This window comes from Rhincodon typus, chromosome 7 (genome assembly GCF_021869965.1).
Source record: "Rhincodon typus isolate 14 chromosome 7, sRhiTyp1.1, whole genome shotgun sequence".
NCBI classification, from domain to species: Eukaryota; Metazoa; Chordata; class Chondrichthyes; order Orectolobiformes; family Rhincodontidae; genus Rhincodon; species Rhincodon typus.
In genome coordinates, this window is record NC_063338.1 from 3702195 (window position 1) to 3717999 (window position 15805).

General features: G+C 42.7%; 1 protein-coding gene across 2 annotated transcripts in view; it reads right to left on the reverse strand.

The window, feature by feature from the left end:
• The window catches only part of pcnt (pericentrin), a 193198-nt gene that overhangs the window by 48324 nt on the left and 129069 nt on the right, over positions 1-15805 (reverse strand). For both annotated transcript variants that reach the window (XM_048598706.1, XM_048598705.1), the window contains one exon: positions 6412-6607. In XM_048598706.1, the coding sequence (XP_048454663.1) occupies positions 6412-6607 (196 nt within the window). The remainder of the gene's footprint in view (positions 1-6411; positions 6608-15805) is intronic.

The following is a 15805-nucleotide window of genomic DNA, read 5'->3' on the forward strand; positions in this document are numbered from 1 at the left end:
GCTCCTCTGATGCTGCTTGGTCTGCTGTGTTCATCCAGCTCTACACCTTGTTATCTCAGATTCTCCAGCATCTGCAGTTCCTACTATCTCTCCCCGTGTCTGCGTGGGTTTACTCCCACAGTCCAAAGATGTGCAGGCTAGGTGGATTGGCCACACTAAATTGCCCATAGTGTTCAGGGATGTGTAGATTGGGTGGATTATAGGGGGATGGGAGTGGCTGGGATGCTTTGAGAATCGGTGTGGACTTGTTGGGCCAAAGGGCCTGTTTCCACATTGTAGGGATTCTATGAATCTATGAAATATTCAAATTCAAATTCCCTGCTGGTAAACAATGGCCCGTTACCAGTGACCAACACTTCCAGGAGTCCATGTACTTCAAAAGATGTGTGCAGTTTTTCTATCATTGTCCCTTTGGGAGACAGCTCAACGCATTCACATTGCTGCTTGGCCTTCTGGACCGAAATTATACACACTTAGTATTAGAGCCCACTGCTGAATTCGGCCTGAAGCTATGGGTAGCACTGCTTTGTACTCTTTAAGTAGACCTAGGAGGGGTTTGCCGTGCGTTATTATTATAAATTTACACCTGTAAAGGTACTGGTGGAATTTCCTGACTCCAAACATGACCAGCAAACCTTCCGTCTCTATCTGGAGAAATATACACTTTGCATTAGCCAAAGTCCTGGATGCACACTGTATTGGACATTCCTCTCCATTGGGCCACTGATGTGCTAATACTACCCCAATGACTTACAGGGGGAGGAACCGTATGTCAATACCAGATCTCGCTTGGGATCATAATGTGCCAACAATTGAAACAATGATAGCTGTTTCTTCATGTCCCTGAGAGCTATGGCTTGGCTCTGCGACTATTTACACAAGGCTGGCCCTTTTTTAAAAAAAGTTGATTCAAAGGTACCAGGATGTAGGCCAGGTTATGTGTGAGTTTTCATAATAATTCACCAGCCCAAGGAAAGACCAAAGCTCTGGGACTATCACGGGAACCGAGGGCACCTTTCATCATCCTCACTTTATCTTCTAATGGGTATGACCCAGTCTTGTTGACTCTACAGCCCATATAAGTCACTTGGGGTGCTTGGAACGCATATTTTTCCCTTCTAAGTCATCTATCCACCTGGGAAAAGCATCTTAGGACTACTTCCAAGTTCTCTAAGTGCTCCTTACTGGTCTTCCCAGCAATTAGCATGTCATCTAGATAAATGATAAATTGGGGCAGATCTTGTAAAATTTTCTCCGTCCTCTGCTGAAAAATTGCACAGACTGACGATACTCCAAATGGTAATCTTGTGCATTGGTACAGGCTGTTATTCATAGTTCATAGAAATTCACAGAATCCCTACAGTATGGAAACAGGCCCTTCAGCCCAACAAGTCCACACTGACCCTCACAGCAACCCACCCAGACCCATTCTCCCCATAAACTCACCTAATCTACACATCCCTGAACACTACAGGCAATTTGGCATGGCCAATCCACTTAGCCTGGACATCTTTGGACTGTGGGAGGAAACCCACACAGACACAGGGAGAATGTGAAAACTCCACACAGACAGTCACATGAGGGTGGAATCGAACCCAGGTCCCTGGCGCTGTGAGGCAGCAGTGCTAACCACTGTGCCACCGTGCTATTACCCTCATGGGTATTAATCGTAGCATACTTCTGGGAATCTTCATCTAACCACAATTGCAAGTATGCATAACTCAGGTCCAGCTTCGTGAAGGACAGCCCCCTGCCACCTATGCATATAAATCTTCTATGCAAGAGATTGGGTATTTATTCAGCTACAAAAAGTAGTTTATCCTTTGTTTAAAATTCCTGCAAAGGCAAACTGACCAGTCAGACTTCACAATTTGTATGACCAGTGCTGCCCATTCTGCAAAATGGACTGGTTTGATAATTCTTTCACTTTTGAGCCTTCTGATTTCTGCCTCTACTTTTGCCTGTAAGGCAAATCACACTGGGTGGGCTCGAAAAATTGTGGAAATGTTTCCTGGTCAACATACAAGGTGGCCTTGGCACGTTTGATAGTCGCTAGACTTTCCTGAAAAACTTCTGGGTATTTAATTAGGACTTCACTCAGGAAGCCATTTTCTAATCGAAAAATGTTGAGCCAATCTAGGTGAATCTTTCTCACCCAATTTCACCACATCAAGCTTCAGCCCGAGCCTTTTACTATAATCAGCGGTAACTGAACCATCTGCTTCTTATGAGAGACCAGAGCCAAAGTTGTACTCTTAATCTGTAAAGGCTCCCCAGTATAGGTTCTTTGTCTAGCTTTGTTCAAACTTAAGGGTTGGAGTCCAGATCGACTTTTGTTCAAGACTGGTTCTGTGATCACCGAAAGGGCCACACCAGTATTGACCTCCACGAGAACCAGCCTACGAGTTCTCTTACTCAATTTAGGTCTAATTGGACTCTTTGCTGTCATGAATCTGCATACCAGCAGCAACTACAATGGCTTGCCAGCCCGGATCCTGAAAAAAAATTTTAATTGTTTGGCCGAAGCTTGGCATTGTTTTGGAATTTTGCTGTGGACTGACCTAGAGTCCCTCTGTTCAGGATATGTCCTGAGTGAGGCTATGCAATTGCCTTCACTCAAGTAGTGTTCCCCAAGCTCAGTCAGACTGGTGATGATATCCACTTCCATCGGAATAATCTGCAACTCATACACTCCACTTGTTGCATTTTCTAATGATTAAGCCTGTTGTAGTACATATTTGACGTCCAATTGGGCTTCAAATAGTAGGCGCTTTTGCATGGTTACATCATTAATTCCAAATGGTGTCTCAGCATCTCATTAAGGGTTAAACCAAAGTCACACGCCTCTGCCAGTTGTCTTAACTTCGTTAAAAATCCCAATACAGATTCTCCTGGTTCATGAATTGCCGAGTAAAACCAATAGTGTCTTAGAATTAGAGGCAGCTTGGGGTCGTAATATTCCTTAACTAAATCCATCAACTCTTGAAAGTTTTTAGTATCTGGTGCCTCAGGGAAATAATTGAATAATTGAAACGGTTGCGGGTCTACAAACTGTCAGGAGAATTATTTGTTGTTTTTCATCTGCACCTATGTCATTTGCCTGGAAAAAAATAATGCATTCTTTCTGTGTACTGGGCCCAGTTTTCGACGGCAGGATTAAAGGAGTCAAGCTTCCTCAATAATGGCATGATTCCAGAAATGCTTACCTAACTCAAAGATGACTGTTGCAAACAAATTTCTTCAGGCGCGCGCTTTTCTTTCGTCACCACTGAAATAACTCCACAGAGGCTGGTATCCCATCACCAAGTCACCCTTTATTTACACACGGAGAGGCCTTAATACTGATCCAGATCCCTCAGAGCAGCTCTCAGTGTGAGCAGGATGTCTAACACTCCTGTTCTTACTGGATTTACAGCCCTAATCAGGGAACTCTGATTCTGTAAGCCTAACCAGGGAACTCTGATTCTGTGAGGTCCACCTGGCTGACCTCATTACACTGAACAAACTCCTTTTTCTCAGAGAAATTATTCTTGTATCTAACTTCTGTCTAAATTTTGTTTTAAAAATTGCTCACCCTAGCTTCTAAATGGCTTAACATTTCCTCTCCTGTTCTAAACCCCACAATATAAACAAGATTTGCATTAACACTCGAGGAGGGCTTCAGTCATCTGCTCTCTGAATTATGGCTCCCAAAAGACTGGCCTAGTTAATTATTAAACATCTTCACACAAATGGATCAAACTCATCATGCCACTAGTTTAAATTTGAAAAAGTGGCATTAATATACAGATATAAATCACACATCTCTCATCACAACAATATTCTGGGATCAAGAATTCCAGAAGTTCACAACTCCAAATGAGATTCATAAGAGTTTTATATATTTTCATTGATCTTCTCATTCTTCTAAACTTCGGGGAATAGAATCCTAGTCTAAATAAAAACCAAAAGAACTGCGGATGCTGTAAATCAGGAACAAAAACAAATTTGCTGGAAAAGCTCAGCAGGTCTGGCAGCATCTGTGGAGGAGAAACCAGAGTTAATGTTTTGGGTCCAGTGACCCTTCCTCAGAACTGATGGTGGCTGGGAAAACATCAGTTTATATGCAGAAAATAGGGAGGTGGGTGGGGTGTAGGGAGTAAACGATAGGATAGAGCCCAAAGAGAGAGAAAGACAGTTGGACAGACAGAGGAGTTGCTAACGATCAGGCTGGGGGGGTGAATAGTTGTTAATGGGGACTGTGTTGCACCTTCGCCAATTACAGGGGAAGGTGCCACAGGGCTGTGGGGAGGTGTTGGGGATGAAGGAAGTGTGGATCAGGGTGTCCCGGAGGGAACGGTCCCTGCGGAAGGCGGACAAGGGAGGGGAGGGGAATATGTGTCTGAATATGTGTGCAACACCTGCCCATTTACCTCCTCCCTCCCCAGAATCCAAGGGCCCAAACATACCTTCCAGGTGAAGCAACACTTCACCTGCACTTCCAAGAATCTACTCTACTATATTCGCTGCTCACAATGTGGTCTCCTCTACATTGGGGAAATGAAGCATAGACTTGGTGACTGCTTCGCAGAATATCTACGTTCTGCTCGCAGAAAAGACCCTGAACTACCTGTTTCCTGCCACTTCAATGCACCACCTTGCTCCCTGGCCAACATCTGTGTCTCTGGCTTGCTACAGTGCTCCAGTGAAGCCCAGCGCAAGCTGGAGGAACAACACCTCATTTTCCGCTTGGGGATCCTACAGCCCTCCGGACTCAATATTGAGTTCAATAATTTTAGGGCCTAAACTCTCCCATGTCCCAGCCCCCCACCCCACACACCAGGCCTTGTTACCACATAGCCTGCCACTACACACCCGCTGTTGTTAGTCACTAACAGTCCCCATTAACAACTATTCACCCTCCCAGCCTGATCGTTAGCAACTCCTCTGTCTGTCCAACTGTCTTTCTCTCTCTTTGGGCTCTATCCTATCGTTTACTCCCTACCCCACCCACCTACCTATTTTCTGCACATAAAGTGACTTTTTCCCAGCCACCATCAGTTCTGAGGAAGGGTCACCAGACCCGAAACGTTAACTGTTTTCTCCTCCACGAATCCTAGTCTACTTGATTTCCTATCTTGTATAATCTTTCCATTCAAGAATGAGTCTGGTGAAATGTCATTGTACATGCTCCTTCCTTATGTAAAAAGCCAGAGCTCTGCACAATACTTTAATTGTGGTCTCATCACAATAATCTTCACTCATACACAAATTCCTTTGTAATCAAGGCTAACTTACAACAATTCATTATAAAGCAAGTTATATCCAAAATACTATCTTTGTGAAATGCATACAAGGATACTGAATATCAACAATTATCAATATCTTACTTTTTCAAAAAATTCTGTTTTTCTATTTTACCTATTAATGTGAAAAACTTCATGCCTTACATTCCATCTGTCATGTATTTAACCATTCACATAATTAGTCTATATCCCTTCGCAATTTCTTTGCATCTACCTCACAATTTATTTTCTTCCCAATAAATTTGGAATATTACCCTCAATCTTCCTGTACTAAGCATGGATAATAAATAGTTTAAACAGTATAGATCAAGCACTGACCCTTGCAAGACGCACTAGTTATAGTGTCTCAACCTGAAAATTACTCATTCTTCTTCTCAGCTATTGTTAAGCTATCCTCAATGTTAATACATACAAATATATATATTATACATAAATATGTATACATGTCTTGCAAATCAAAATACACCAGACACTAGTTCTTCTTTATCTACTCTGCTTGTTACTATCTCAAAAAAGTAAATACCCATTCATAAATTAATATTGACCACACCTAATCATCTATGTTCTATTAATGCATATCTAATAATACATGATGGCTTTTTCTCACTCCTAATAGTTGGGCTAACTAGTTGACAACAACTCATTCCTCTCTCTCCTTTCATGAATAATGGGGTTACATTGTTTGCCTTCCAATTTGGGAACTGTTCCTGAATTTAGGAAATTATGGTGCTTGAATCTAATGAAGACAATGTTTCCCAAGAAACTAACAAACAGATTAAATTAGACAATGCCATCAAATGTGCTGTTGAGAAATTGAGTTGTTGGATGATAGATTAGTATACACTGACAAAATTAACACTTGTTTCAGCAGCCATAGAAAGCTATGAGAAAGTAAATGTAGGAGGCTTAAGAATTGTTTGATAGCCCATCAGAAACTCGAGGCAATAAAGACAGAGATGATTCAACACTTTACCAGAACTTTTATAAACAGTGAAATATTAGCTGGGAAACTACCCACCCTAAATATTCAGTCTCCGCCTTTACTTGATGGCTGCTGGCAATATAAAATCTCACTAACTCCAGTTTCTCTGACTGTCAAGGACAACAGTGTCCGCCTTTGAAATACCTTGCCTTCGAAGTGGTCGTTCCTGCTTCTTGGCCTGTTCCTCTGCACTGGTGAGGGTATCCTGCAACTGCTGCAGCTTTTCTTGATGTTGAAGATGTGCAATCCGGAGCTGTGAACGGAGGTCCTGCACCTCTGATAACAAACTGTTTCTGTCCACAGATAAGAGGTCTTCTAGCACAGACAGTTGCTGCTTTTCCTAAATAGTTATAAAAGTTAAGAGACATAAATACATTTCTAAAATTACCTGCATTCTTTGAATTGGGCTGATCCTTTGTGTAGATAGGGAGGGGATCACAAAATTGTTACGATGCAGAGAACAGCCATTCGGCCCATCATGCCAATATTGGTTCTTCAAACGAACATCATTACTTTCCTGCCTTTCCCTGTACCCTTGCACATTATTTTTAAACAAATAGTCATCTAACACTCTCTTGAATGACTCAATTGAATGTATCTCCACCACACTTCCAGGCGTTGAATTCTGCATCTTAACTGTACAATCAGTGGAAAAGTTTTTCACCCTTGGTTCTTTTGCAGATCACTTTAAATTTATGCACTCTTGTTCTTGTTCCTTTTACAAGCAGGAGCAGTTTTTTTTCTTAATCTACTGTATTCAGCCCACTCATGATTTTGAAAGCCTCTACTGGATCTCCTCTGAGCTTAAGATCATGGATTGTTAGTGGCACCTGAAACTTTTAGCAACTTTCAGTAATTTTTTCGGGTCAGTAAAATAAAGCAAGTATCAGAGCATGAGGGAAAACTAGCAAGAAATAGAAGAATAGCCAGTAAAATCTTCTTCAAATATATAAAAAGGAAAAGAGTAGTTCAAGTGAGCATTAGTCCTTTAGAGGGTAGACAAGGGAGTTAATAATTAGAAACTAGAATAATAGCAGAGACTTTGAACAAGGGTTTTTTTTTTATTTGTCTTCTCAGTAGGAAGCAGAAAAAAACACCAAAGAATAATAGAAAAGCAACAGGTAAAAGGAGGGAAGAACTTAAAACAATCACCATCACGAGAGAAAAAACAGTAGTAAAATTAATAGGACTCGAAGCTGACAAATCTCCTTGGTCTGGCATCCTAGGATTGTGAAAGGAAGTAGCTATAGAGATATTAGATGCATTGGTTGTAATCTTCCAAAAATCTCCTCAATTGTGGAAAGATTCTAGTGTACTTGATACCCAAATGTAATACCACTATTCAAGAAAGGAGGGAGACAAAAAGCAGGAAACTATTGATGAGTCAGTTTAATATTTGTCAATGTGAAAATGCTAGAATCCACTATTAAATAGATAGTAGCGAGGCATTTAGAAAATTACAAACAGGTGAGTCAACAGGGTTGACTATATTTATTATAGTTCTTTGAGGATGTAACAAGCAAGATGGATAAACCAGTAGATATAATGCATTTGGATTTTCAAAAAGTCACAACAAGCTAAGAGCTCTTGGTGTTTGGAGCATATAAAGTGTGGATAGACGATTGGCTAACTAACAGGAAACAGAATCCAGACTAATATGTCATTTTCAGGTTAGCAATGTGTACCTTGTGTAGCACTACAGGTCCTCAACAGTTTATAATCTTGCATTAATAATTTAGATGAAGGGACTGACTGAATTGCATCAGCAAATTAGTTGGAAAATGAATCGACCAGAGTCTGCAAATGGATATAAGCAGGTTAAGTGAATGGGTTAAAATTGGTAGGCAGAATATAATGTGAAGTTGCCCACTTTGGCAAGTAGAATCAAACAACACAATATTATTTGAGTGGAGGAAGACTGATAAGGTTGCATACAAAGGGATCTGGATGTCACTGTAAATTAATCACAAAAAGTTAACACACAGCCAGTAATTAGAAAGGTAAATGGAATACTATCCATAGGCCTAGTGGTATTATCGCTGGACTATTAATCCAGAGACCCAGATAATGTTCTGGGAATCTGGGTTCAAATCCTGCCACAGCAGACGGTGGAATTGGAATGCAATTAAACAAAAATCTGGAATTAAGAATCCAATGATGACCATGAATCCATTGCTGGTTGTCAAAAAACCTATCTGGTTCAATACTGTCCCTTAGGGAAGGAAACTGCCATCCTTACCTGGTCTGGCCTATATGTGATTCCAGACCTACAGCAATGTGGTTGACTTTTAACAATTAGGGATGGGCAATGAATGCTGCCAGGCCATTGATGCCCTCATCTCATTAATGAACAAAAAATAACACCCCATCCCAAGGGAGGGTGGAAATTGATCTTTTTGAAACAGAAAATATTTTGAGAGGGTTTGACAAAGTAGATGCTCAGAGGACGTGGCATCTCATGGGAGAATCTAGAATGAGGGGGCACAGTTTAAAAACAAGGGGTGATGTCGCCATTTAGGACAGAATCATCACAGAATCCCTACAGTGTGGAAACAGGCCCTTCAGCCCAACAAGTCCACACAGACCCTCAGAGCATCCCACCCAGACCCATCCCCAAAATCAACACATCCCTGAACACTGTGGGCAATTTAGCATGGCCAATCCACTTAGCCTGCACATCTTTGAACTGTGGGAGGAAACTGGAGCACCTGGAGGAAACCCACGCAGATGCAGGGAGTATGTGCAAACTCCACACAGACGGTTGCCCGAGGGTTGAATTGAACCCAGGTCCCTGGCGCTATGAGGCAGCGGTGCTTACCAGGAGGAGCACTGACTCTCATACAGTCACCAATCTTGGGAATTCTTCTCTCCAAATAGCAGTGGTAGCTGAGTCTCTGACTACATTCAAGATTGAATCAGACAGATTTTGATCTACATGGGAATCAAATGTTTGGAAGTCAAACAGGAAAGTGGAGTTAAGGCCAAAACCGTCCTGAATGATGGAGCAAGCAAAAGGATAAATTGAATGTCCAATTATTTTTCCTTTTTCAATCATTAAGTCCCATTATTTCCTCACAGCCTGTTTACGTACAAGACATTTTGGCATTTGTACTTGATCTGGCCTACATGTGACTCCAGAAAAATGACGATGTAGTTGACTCTCATCTGCCCTCTGAACTGGCCTAGCAAGCCACTCAACTGTAATGATCCCTACAAAGTCTCAAAAAAATGAAACCAGACGGGGCACCTAGGCACCAGAAATGGCAACAGCTAAAACAATCCTATTGACTTCTAAAGTCCTCCTTAATAACATCCAGGTCTAATGTCAAATTAGGAGAGCTATCTCACAGACTTGTCAAACGACCACCTCACATAGTCATACTCATTGAACTGTAACTTATAATTCTCCAGACACCACCATCACCATGCCCTGGATATGTCAACAGAGGTGGCAGTACAGAGGTGGCAGTACAGTGGTACATAGTCAGGAAGGTGTTCCCTGGGAATCCTCAATATTGACTCTAGACACCATGAAGTCTCATGGGATCTGGTCAAACAGTGGCAAGAAAATGTCCTGATTACTACATACCATCCTTCCTGGTGACTCTGTGCTCCTCTATGTTAAACAACACTGGGAGGAAGCACTGAGGGTGGTAAACGTGTGAAATTTACACTGGGTGGGGGATGTCAACGTCCACCACTACTGAAGGAAATGGTCGAAACCTAAAAGACATTATGTCTAGACTGGCTCTGTGGGACAGCGAGGGAAACAAACAAGAGTGCAGCATATGTTTGACATTATCCTCATGGATCTGCCTGCCACAAATGCATTAGTCCATGACAGTATCGATAAGAATGACCACTATGCAGTCCTTTTGGTGACCAAGTCCCACCTTCACACAGACAATGCCCTTCATTGTGTTGCGTGGCACGATCTCTGTGATAAATGGGACAGACTTTGAACAGATCTAGCAATCAAGACTGGACATCAGCAGCAGAATCATACTCCAATGCAATCTGCAAACTCATGGCCTCGTAGACCCCCCAACTCTAGCATTACCATCAAACCAGGGGATTAACCTCAGTTCACTGAAAAACACAGGTCGCCATGCCAGGAGGCATACCGAAAAATGAGGTGTCAACCTGGTGAAGCTACCAAACTGGACATTTTGCATGCCAAACAGTATAAGTAGCAACTGACAGACAGAGCTAAACAATCCCGCACCAATGGACTAAGTACTGCAGTCCTGCCACATCCAGTTGTGAATGAGAGTGGACAATTAAACAACTTACTGGAGGAAGAGGCTCCACAAATATCCCCATTCTCAATGATCGGAAACCCAGCACAGCAGTGCAAACGATAAGGCTGACACATTCTTAACAATCTTCAGCCAGAAGTGCTGAGAGACTGATCAGTCTTGGTCTCCACTAGAAGTCCCCACCTTCACATATGACAGTCTTCAGTTAATTCAATTTATTCCACGTGATATCAAGAAATGGTTGCAGGCACCAGATACTGCAAAGGCTATGGGCCCTGGCAATATTCAGTAATAGTACTGAAGAGTTGTGCTCTAGAAACTTGCTACTCCCCGAGTCAATCTGTTTCAGTACAGCTATAACACTGGTATCGACCTAGCAATGTGGGAAAATTATTCAAGTATATCCTGTACGCCAAAAGCTGGCCAAATTCAACACAGTCAATTACCACCCCATCAGTCTACACTTGACCATGGGTAAAGTCATGGAAGATGTTAGCAACAGCTGCTTATTTATAACCTGCTCAATGAAGACCAGTTTGGGTTCATCAGGGCTACACAGCTCCTGACCTCATTACAGCCTTAGTTCAAACATGGACAAAACAGCTGAATTCCAGAGGTGAGGTGAGTGTGACTGCCCTTTATGTCAAAGCTACATTTGACTGAGTTTGGCATCAAGGAGCCTGAGCAAAACTGGAATCAATGGGAATTAGGGGGAAAACACATTGCTGATTTGAGTCATACCCAGCATGTAGGAAGATGGCTGTGACTGTGGGATGTCAGTCATCTTAGTTAGACATAGAACAGTACAGCACAGTACAGACCCTTCGGCCCATGATGTTGTGCCGACCTATTAACCTACTCTAAGATCAAACCTGTGCCTATCCAAGAGTTGCTTAAATGTCCCTAATGTGTCTGACTCCACTACTACCACTGGGAGCACATTCCACGCACCCATCACTGTCTGAAGAACCCACCTTTGACATCTACCCTATCCCTTCTTCCAAACACCTCAAAATTACGCCCCCTCATAATAGTCATTTCCGCCCTGGGAAAAAGTCTCTGGATATCCACTTGATCTATGCCTCTCGTCATCTTGTACACCTCTATCAAGTCACCTCTCATCCTTCTTCGTCCAATGAAAAAAAGCCCTGGCTCCCTCAACCTTTCCTATAAGATCTGCCCTCCAGTCCAGGCAGCATCCTGGTAAATCTCTTCTGCACTCTGTCTAAAGCTTTCACATCCTTCCTATAATGAGGCGACCAGAACCGAATACAATATTCCAAGTGTGGTCTAACCAGGGTTTTATAGAGCTGCAGCATAACCTCCCGGCTCTTAAGAACATAAGAACTAGGAGCAGGAGTAGGAGTAGGCCATCTGGCCCCTCGAGCCTGCCCGACCATTTAATAAGATCATGGCTGATCTTTTTGAGACTCAGCTCCACTTACCCGCCCACTCACCGTAACCCTTAATTCCTTTACTGTTCAAAAATTTATCTAGCCTTGCCTTAAAAACCATTCAGCGAGGTAGCTTCAACCGCTTCACTGGGCAGGGAATTCCACAGATTCACAACCCTTTGGGTGAAGAAGTTCCTCCTGACCTCAGTCCTACATATGCTTCCCTTTATTTTGAGGTGATCCCCTCTAGTCCTAGATTCACCTGCTAGCGGAAACAACCTCCCTGCCTCCACTTTATCTATTCCCTTCATAATCTTATATGTTTCTATAAGATCTCCCCTCATTCTTCTGAATTCCAATGAGTATAATCCCAGTCTACTCAGTCTCTCCTCATAATCCAACCCTCTCAACTCTGGAATCAACCGAGTGAATCTCCTCTGCACCCCCTCTTGTGCTAGTATATCTCTTCTCAAGTAAGGAGACCAAAACTGCACACAGTACTCCAGGTGTGGCCTCACCAGGACCCTATACAGCTGCAGCATAGCCTCCCTGTTTTTAAACTCCATCCCTCTAGCAATGGCAGACAAAATTCCATTTGCCTTTTTAATTACCTGCTGCACCAGGAATCCTACTTTTAGCAATTCATGCACAAGGACACCCAAGTCCCCATGCACAGCAGCGTGCTGCAATTGTACATTTTGCTGTTATTCCTACCAAAATGGATGACCTCACACTTATCAACATTGTCCTCCATCTGCCAGACCTTTGCCCACTCACTTAGACTATCCATATCCCTCTGCAGTGTGTGTCATCTGCAAATTTTGACACAACATACCTTGTCCCCAACTCCAAATCATCTATGTAAATTGTAAACAATTGCGGTCCCAACACTGATCCCTGAGGCACACCACCAGCCACTGACCGCTAACCAGAAAAACACCCATTTACCCCTACTCTTTGCTTTCTACTGGTCAACGAATCCTCTATCCATCCAATACATTACCTGTAATACCGTGCAACTTTATCTTAGGTAGCAGCCTTTGGTGTGGCACCTTGTCAAATGCCTTCTGGAAATCCAGATACACCACATCCACAGGTTTCCCATTGTCCACCATGCAAGTAATGTCCTCAAAGAATTCCACCAAATTAGTTAAACATGACCTACCCTTCATGAACCCAAACTCAATTAAACTCAATTCCCCTGACAATGAAAGCCAACACAGCATATGCTTTCTTAACAACCCTATCAACTTGGGTAGCAACTTTTGAGGGATCTATGGACATGGACCCCAAGATCCCTCTGTTCCTCCACACTGCCAAGAATCCTGCCATTAACCCTGTATTCTGCATTCAAATTCGACCTTCCAAAATGAATCACTTCAAACTTTTCCAGGTTGAATTCCATCTGCCACTTCTTTGCCCAGCTCTGCATCCTGTCAATGTTCCGTTGCAAACTACAACAGGCCTCCACACTATCCACAACTCTACCAACCTTCATGTCATTGGCAAACTTAATAACCCACCCTTCCACTTCCTCATCCAAGTCATTTATAAAGATCACAAAGAGCAGAGGTCCCAGAACAGATCCCTGTGGAAAACCACTAGTCACCGAGCTCCAGATGGGATACTTTCCATCTACAACCACCCTCTGTCTTCTATTGGACAGCCAGTTCTGTATCCAAACAGCCAAATTTCCCTGAATCCCATGCCTCCTTACTTTCTGAATGAGCCTACCATGGGGAACCTTATCAAATGCCTTGCTAAAATCCATATACACTACATCCACTGCTCGACCTTCAGCAATGTGTTTTGTCACATCCTCAAAGAATTCAATAAGGCTTGTGAGGCATGACCTGCCCCTCACAAAGCCATGCTGATTATTTCTAATCAAACTGTGCTTTTCCAAATAATCATAACTACTATCTCTCAGAATCCTCTCCAATAATTTGCCCACCACAGAAGAAAGGCTGACTGGTCTGTAATTCCCAGGATTATCCCTACTCCCTTTCTTGAACAAGGGAATACCATTTGCCACCCTCCACTCATCTGGTACTACTCCAGTGGACAGTGAGGACACAAAGGTCATCACCAAAGGCGCAGCAATCTTTTCCCTTGCTTCCTGTTCTAGTTCCAGTTCTAGGACATCTCTGCAGGAGTTCCTCAGGGTAGTCCAACCATCTTCAGCTGCTTCATCAATGACCTTCCCTCCAACATAAAGTCAGAGTGGGGATGTTCACTGATCAGTGCACAAAGTTCAGCACCCTTCAGGACACTGAAGCAGTCCATGTCCACTTGAAGCAAGATCTGGATAATATCCAGGCCTGGGCTGGAAAGTGCTGAAAAGTAACATTTGCACCACATACATGCCAGACAGTGAACATCTCCAATAAGAGACAGACTGACTACTACTCCTTAACATTCAATTGTGTTCCCATCACTAGATCTATTAATATCACCATCCTTGGGGTTACGAGTGACCAGAAACTGAACTGGATGCACCATATAAATACAGTGACTACAAGGGCCATGTCAGTGAGTAACTCATCTTCTGAATTTCCAAAACCTGTCCACCATCCACAATGTACAAGTCAGGAGTGTATCTAATACTCCACAGTTGTCTGGATAAATGCAGGTCTAACAATGCTTAAGAAATTTATAATCATACAGTACAGAAGAGGCCCTTTGGCTCAACGAGTCTGCACTGACAAAAAACAGTTCTAAATGTACGCTTGTACCACATCCCAGCACTTGGCCCATAACCTTGAATGTTATGACTTTCAGAATAAGATACATCCTGAATGAGCATATATTTCTGCAATTTGGGAGCAGCGTGGGAAGTTGGTGGAGAGGGAAAGAGGTGGTGTTACTTGATTTTTTTGGTTCATAGTTTGTAAGGTCTTTTTAACAGGATAAATAGAAGCCTAGGATTGGGGACCTAGCACAAAACAAAAAGTGACATCATACGAAAACGTCAAGTTCACTGATTGGTATTAGCTGTTGACTGTTATATGTTGTTTTCAGATTAAAAGGTAATAGGTGAAATATTTTACAGATTAACAACTAAAGGACCAGCTGGAAATTTAAAAAATAACACAAATTAAAAACCAAGTAAACAGAAGAGATGCTTGGCCTAGTGATGTGCTGGTTGTGTGAAGAACTCTGGATCAGAGTTGATGAGCAGGAGTTGGACCTTCAAATACTGCGACACATCAGGGAGGGGTAAGAGTTACCTAGACGCTGTGTTTTGGGAAGCAGACATATCCCTTAGATTAACTACCACAAATTCGGTCAATGATCAAGGACAGGACAGTATGACTACAAGCAAGGCAGGTAGAGGAATTCAAGAGGTAGCGCTGCAGAAGCCTCAGCCCTTTCGCTTGCCTAACAGGTTTGAGATTCTTGCTCCCAGTGTGGATGAGAGCGGGGAAGATGAGAAAACTGACTATGGCACCATTGTATGGGGAGATATTCAACAGGGGAAGGGGAAGAAAATAGAGATGTAGTTGTAGTCAGAGATAGTATAGTCAGGGTAATACACACAGACCTCTGTAGCCAGGATTGAGGGTCCCATAGGCTGTGTTGCCTGCCTGGCCCAGATTCAGGATATCTCATCTAGGCTGCAGAGGAACTTGGAGTGAGAGGGGGACGATCCAGCTGTTGTGGTCCATGTAGCAACCAATGATACAGGTAGAATGAGGAAAGAGGTTCTACTGAGGGAATATGAGTAGCTAGAGCTAAATTAAGAAGCAGAACTAAAAATGTATTAATCTCTGGATTACTACTTGAGCTACGAGTTAATTGGCACAGGTTTAGATTAAAGAGATAAACACACGGCTCAAAAATCAGTGAGAGAGAAACAGCTTTGAATTCATTTGTACCAGTATT